At 56.8% G+C, this 6,491-nt stretch overlaps 1 protein-coding gene across 1 annotated transcript; it reads right to left on the bottom strand.

Annotated features, from left to right (window-relative positions):
- Positions 1-277: 277 nt before the first annotated feature.
- KBTBD13 (kelch repeat and BTB domain containing 13) lies at positions 278-2,473 on the bottom strand. Its single transcript, XM_034993562.1, has one exon. It carries the CDS (start codon positions 2,413-2,415, stop codon positions 1,036-1,038), a length of 1,380 nt encoding a protein of 459 aa, XP_034849453.1. The 5' UTR covers positions 2,416-2,473; the 3' UTR covers positions 278-1,035.
- Between the last annotated feature and the right edge of the window lie 4,018 nt (positions 2,474-6,491).

Here is a 6,491-nt window from a genome sequence, read left to right as displayed (position 1 = left end):
GCAGAATGAGGAGGAGGAGGCAGTTAGACCTGGCCAGGACTGGGCTCCTGCCTCCAGTGACCTAAAATCATGGAAGTTAATAATCCACCACCCACAGGGTGATGGCCAAAAAGGGAGTGGGCAAGGGCTTGCAACTGAGTTCTCCCCTGCCGGTCCGCATCCTGTGAGGGGGTGTGGGGAGCCCTTTCTCTCTCACAGGAGTCATTCCAGATTCAGCTCAGTTATTGTCTCTACAAGCCATGCCAGCCTCCCCGCCCCACCCCCGCCCTGCCCAAATGCCTCCATCCAGAGCTGTTCTGCCTTAAAGGCTGGGCTTGCAGAGCCTCTTCCCATCTGTTCCAGCTTTCCCCCATCTCCTCTTCTGAGCTCTGTCTCCACCATCTGAACCTCCCCTGCAGCAGCTAATTATCCTGCCTGTCTTCTTCATACACCCGGTATACTATCTATCCTCCTTCCTGGAGTTACGTATTTTTCCTCTCCCTATTTTCCCTTTGCTCTGATTTCTTCAATACTGTTTTATTCCATTGTGAGTTTTTTGTTTTGCATGTTGCCTTTAGCCCTCAGTGGATCAAGACAAGCGTGCGTAAACCTTTGTCTTGGGCTAGACTCTAGGCTTTCTGGACCCCTCTAGCAACTACAGCTACATTAGACCTAGCACTGTACTGGGCACACAGTAGGTGCCTAATTCTTGCCAAATGACTGGCAGTTGGATTAACATCACTTAACTCACTCCTAGCCATGCTCAGTTATTGGCCCATTCACACACAAGCCTGGATTATTGAAATCCTACCCCCGACACATTCCACTGGCATCGTGACCCACCACCTCTCAGCAGAGCCCAAGTAATTTGAGGGTTCAGACCCCAGCCTCGTTGTTACTCTCTGAATTTCTTGGACTGATCACCACAAGGCCCAAGACCTGCGTGTCTCAACCAGGGAGACAGAAGTTCCATGCAGCTCCGAAGGCCAGCCTTATAGACCCAGCCACGGCTCAGCGAAGACTCCGGGATATCCCCTCCTAAAGGCCAGCCCAGGATCACAGTTCTGGTGTCGCTGAGGCCACAGGCCCCGGGGCGCCGGGAGGCAGCCTAAGGAGGAAGGTCTGCAAGGAGCCGGGCCGTGGGAAGCCGGCCTTCTCCCTGAGCAGCCTCCAGGTGCCACCCTCGATGGCATAGAGCAGCGTGAACATGCGGTTGACCGTATAGACTGTGTCTCCGCGCACCACCGCCGTGAAGAGCGCTCCCTTGCTGTTGACAAACTGGCCAGGCAGTGCCGTCCACTGGCCCGTGGCCAGGTTCAGGCAGTCGATGGCGCAGTGCAGGAAGTCGTCTTTAGGTCCGTTGCGCACCACGTAGAGACTGTCGCGGTGGGCCACCATGCAGTGGCCGTAGCTCTGCGGACGCCGCAGCTCGGCCACCGGCAGCCACGCGTCCGCCCGCGCAGCGTACTCCACCACCGCCGTGGTGTCGGCCGGCCGCCACAGACACACGAAGAGGCGGCCACGCGCCTGGGCGCAGGGCACGCCGGCGGCCGGCTGCGGCAGGTCAGCCACGAAGCTCCAGCAGCCCGCGGCCGGGTCGTAGCGCTCCACAGAGCTCATGGGCGTCCTCTGGAACTCGCCGCCGATGGCATAGAGGCGGCCATCGAAGCCGGCCAGCGCCGTGTCGTAGCGCGGCTGGTGCGGGCTGGGGAACCGGCGCCACGTGCCGCCGGCCGGGTCGTAGCAGAAGCCCAGCTCCACCACCTCCTTGCTGGCGCCCCGCACGCCGCCCACGATGTACAGCTTGTTGCCCAGCGTGGCCACGCCCGCCAGCAGCGTGCTGGCCTCCAGGGGCAGCGCGGCCAGCGTGCGCCACGCGTCCTCCTCCTCGTCCAGGTAGCACACCGTGCGCGACGCGTCCTCCAGGAAGCCGGGCGCCGGCGTGTGCGTGCTCACGGCCACGTAGCTGCTGGGCCGCAGCGCCGCCACGTAGGCGCGGGCCTCGGGCAGCGCCAGCTCGGCCGCCAGCTCGCGCCCGCCGTCGCGGATGAGGAGCGCGGCGCTGCGGAGCACGTCGTGCAGGCCGAAGGCCGCGGCCGCGTCGCACAGCAGCGCGCAGTTGTCCGACGTGAGGCTGTGCTCCAGGAAGCGCGCCAGCGCGGGCGCCTGCAGGAAGGCGGCGCACTCCACGGCCTGCAGCAGCTCTTCGTCGGCCGCCAGCGCCGGCCGCTCGCCGCGCAGCACCTGCAGCGTGGTGTGGAAGCCGCCAGCGCTGAGCGCGCCCAGGCGCACCTCGGCCGCGCGCGTCTCTCGCATGCCGGAGCGGAAGAGACCGCGGAAGAAGCCGCAGTGCTCCACCAGCAGGGCCCGGTCCGCCTGGAAGAGCTGGCCGCCCACCCACACCTGCACCGGGGGGACCTCTGGGGCCCGTGGCATGGCGAGCCGGAAGGGCGGGGGCCGCCGCGGGGGGCCTCGATTCAGCGGCCACCGCCTCTGGGGCTCCCCCGGAACGGAAAAAACTTCCAGGGGGATATAAATATCTCCCTGGCTAAAGATAGTACGGCTCATGTGACGTGGTGGCCGGCAGGCTGGATGGCTGTGAGCCCGCGGGCGTCGGGAGACCTGCAGGGTCACTCGCTTCCGATGGGAAATAGTAACAATAGTGACTACATACGTATTGAGTACCTATTGCATGCGGGGCACTGTGAGCGCTGCTTACAAAGATTCCACCGTTTAACCCGCACGAAAGCGGCTCTGTGTTCTTGTACAAGTGCCCTAACTCTGACCTTGTTTCCTCAGAATGTGACCAATAATAACACCTCTCTCATGGTATTGGGACAATAGCCATAAAGTGTTTGAATTGAGAAATTGCATGACTTGTGCAAGGTCATTCAGCTGGGAAGAAGCAAGGACAGGATTCATACCTACCCACCCCATTGATTGGTGGGGGGCCGAGGTACTTGGGCACTAGAGGGAGAGGTAGAGCAAGATAGAGTGGACCAGGCTGACATCTGGAGCAGGTTCTAAAGATTTTATTTACTTATTTATTTATTCATTTATTTATTTATTCATTCATTCATTCATTTATTTATTTATTTATGATGTATGTATTTAAGGGAGAAAGAGAGTGCACGCGAGCGCTTGGGAATGGCAGCTCAAGCAGATTGGCTCTGAGGTCGGAGACCAAAGCGGGACTCAATGTCATGACCCTGAGATCATGACCTGCAGGAGCCAAAATCAAGGGTCCGCATTTTAACCAACTGAGCCACCCAGGCGCCCCATGGAACAGGTTCTAATTTAGCTTGAACCTGTGACCCTGACTCTGAGCTAGTTCAATCTCCTTTTCAGCCTTGATTTCCTTCTCTGTAGAAATGGGAGGGTAGCAGGTGAGCGTCCAATAAACCTCTCAATGTGAAGTACTCCTTGACTTGGTTTGGGAATAGGAAGCTGATGTCTACTCCCCACTCATCCATCCATTGCTGTTTTCTGGACCTTGGGAAAAGGCAAGTGGGGCTGCTGAGGGGATCATATGTCTATAGATGGGAAGGGGAAGGGCTTCTTGAAATAATAGTTAACACTGAACTTGCACTGTGTGTCAGACACTTTTGTAAGCACTTTGACTCCTACAGTCCTTGCAATAATCCTATGAATAGATACTATCATTTTGCTTCATTTACTACATAGTTACCCATGTATTGCTTACAGAAACTATGAGTTTCTATTTCATGGCTGCAGAGACTGAGGAAGGCACCAAGAGTTTAGTCACACGCCCAAAGTCCCATGGCCAGAGAGCGGCAGAGCCCGGACTGGCTTGTAGCCAGTCTGACTATAGAGCATGTGGCCCTAACCAGCGTGCTCTGCTGCCTGTCTGTGCTACAAACGCTGGGTATTCAGCTCTTGCCAGGAGGTCACAACTGGAAGGAACTTCAGGCTCATATGGTTTAACCCCTTCATGTACAGTGGAGGACCAAAAAGGGAATTGCTCAGGGTCATGTAGCATGGGGCAGACAGCCCCAGGCCTCCTGCTGCCCACCCCAGGGCATTTTCCCTACTGCAAAGAACTTTCCTGGGTGACCAGCTAAGACTTTGGTTTCCAAAATGTCAGGTGGAAGAGAGCTTAGTGATTATTTTCTCCTGCCACGTTATTGTACAGGCGGGGAAACTGAGGCCTAGACCCGTGTAGGATGGTATCTGCCATTCAGGACATGTTCAACTACAGGCTTTCTTCAGGAGGATGCAGTGGCTTCCAATGACAGAGCCAGAGTTGGGAGGGGGCAGGAGAACTTCTCTCACCCCTAGGACACACACACATGCACAGATCCTCGCATATGAATCTGCAGACCCAACACAAATGTGCCTCTTCTGCCAGGAACTCCCACCCAGTTCACTCCATCAAAGCAGGGCTGGGATATGGGGACCACTTGCATGAGCCTGCGAAGCCAAAGGCCTGGAGGAGGCAGCTAGAAATATCCGGGACACTCTGCCCCAGGGACTAGACAGGAAGAGTAGGAGGAGATAGAGGGGGTGGGCAGGAGTCCTCACAAATGCTATCCCAGGCCCTCTACCAGACTCTCTCCTTCCCTGAGGCCAGACATTGACCGAAAGCATGACAGTCCCTGTCTTGGAGGTCAGTGGACTCTGCGGTGCCCAGTCCTGATTCTGTCCTTGCTGGTGGCCCCAAGGGTAGGGAGAAAGTGTCTGACTGTTCCCATTTCACAGGTGAGGAAAAGGAGGCCCACAGAGGGCATGGACTTTTCCCTGTTATGAACAAAGATGTGGGACTGGATTGAACCATGTCTGCTGCCCAGCCCAGTACTAGCCTTTTCTTAGGGCAGGGAAACAGCTGCCTCCTGCCAGGCCCAAGCCAAGGAACAGGGTTGGGGAGGGGCTGACCCCCAGGGGAACAGTTTCCTCCCAAATGGTCTGTTCCAGGCACCTGGTAACTGGCAGATAACAACAGATAGAACCACTGCCTGGTCCTCTCCTGAGAGGAGTGGAAGGAGAGCAACTCTTCCCAGCTAAAGCTGGCTCCCAGTGCCAATTTTTCACAAGTCCAGCACTGGCTTCAGTGGGTTGGGACACTGTGCACACCCCCAGCTCCAACCCCTCAGCAGCCAGGCACCGGGGAGGGGTTCACCCAAGGTGGGGGTTCATGGTTCTAAGGCTGGGATGAGGACCAGCCCTTTGGCCCTGCTCCCAAGGCCCCAGTGGGGTGTCATCTGCAGCTGGTGAGAGTTTCCTCTGCCCAGACAGTGAGCGTCCCTCTGGGACTTGGAGAGAACAAGGAACTATCCTGGCTGTGGGCAGCCCATGGAGTTCCCAGGCTCTGCCCGACCTCACACCAACCTCCCTCTCTCCACGTTGCGCCCCCATACCTTGCGAGGTTCAGGGTGGGAGCAAGGAAAGTGGGACTGTGTCTGTGTCAGACTCTGAGCCTTTCTAGAGCGCATACCCAGCTTTGTTCGTCTCTCTGTCCACAGTGATTGGCACACAGTAAGGGGTCTGTTAAGTGGACTCCTGGGCTCTAACCTAAGTGGGAGTCCCCAGTGTGATGGAGGAGACACAAGCCCTGTCCCAAAAGAGCCTGCAGTCTGATAAAGGAGACATAGCCCCGAGATGCCCCGAGCCTGATGGTGGACCCCTGGCCTTGCCACCCATGACAGTGTTTCTGCACACAGCATGGTGAGGAGCTTGCCTGGGCCCAAGGAAGAGCACTGGACTAGGAGTCAGGATTCCTGCTGGGCTCTAATGCTGGTACTACCACTGACTTGCAAAAGCTACCCAACCTCTCCAGACCTCAGTTCTTCATCTGTAAAGTGGAGCTTGCAGCTGACTCTTAAGGTTCTGTTCAGCTCTGAAACCGGAATTTGTCACTGAACAGCCACAGAAGTGTTTGTCATATTGTGCCTCCAGGGAATGCAGTGACATCATCACAAAGGGCTCCCCAAAGCTTAGCTTTATGTGGAAGTGGCTCTGGGAGGGCGGGCGGGGTGGCAAGGGTAGGATCTGGCATCTGAAAATCTTCACAGGCCCCTACCTGTTTAGACCTGTACACACCCCACTCATGGACTTCAGACACATCTTTTGAACATCTCCTCGTTCACTGCTGGGCCAGGTGCCACACCCTCTTCATTTTGATTACCTCAGAGCCCCTTATAAGAGCCTTGAAGATTGGGGGTAGGGGATAAGGAGGGTTGGCCTACTTGCCCTTGCAGAATGACCTCTCTGTTGACCTTCAGTGTCCAAACTACTGGTTGCTAAACAATTGTGGCTTCTTGGTAGATGGGTGAGAAGTATGCGCAGTTCACGTCCAGGGGGAGTGGAGGTGAGAAGTATGCGCTGTTCACATCCAGGGGGTATGGAGGTGAGAAGTATGCGCTGTTCACATCCGGGGGGAGTGGAGGTGAGAAGTATGCACTGTTCACGTCCAGGGGGAGCGGAGGTGAGAAGTATGCGCTGTTCACATCCGGGGGGAGTGGAGGTGAGAAGTATGCGCTGTTCACGTCCAGGGG

The sequence above is a fragment of the Mirounga leonina genome, unplaced genomic scaffold (assembly GCF_011800145.1).
Source record: "Mirounga leonina isolate KUSES-001 unplaced genomic scaffold, KU_Mleo_1.0 Mir_91, whole genome shotgun sequence".
NCBI lineage: Eukaryota > Metazoa > Chordata > Mammalia > Carnivora > Phocidae > Mirounga > Mirounga leonina.
The sequence above is the reverse complement of the archived record's forward strand: the minus strand, read 5'-3'. Positions and strand labels throughout refer to the sequence as shown.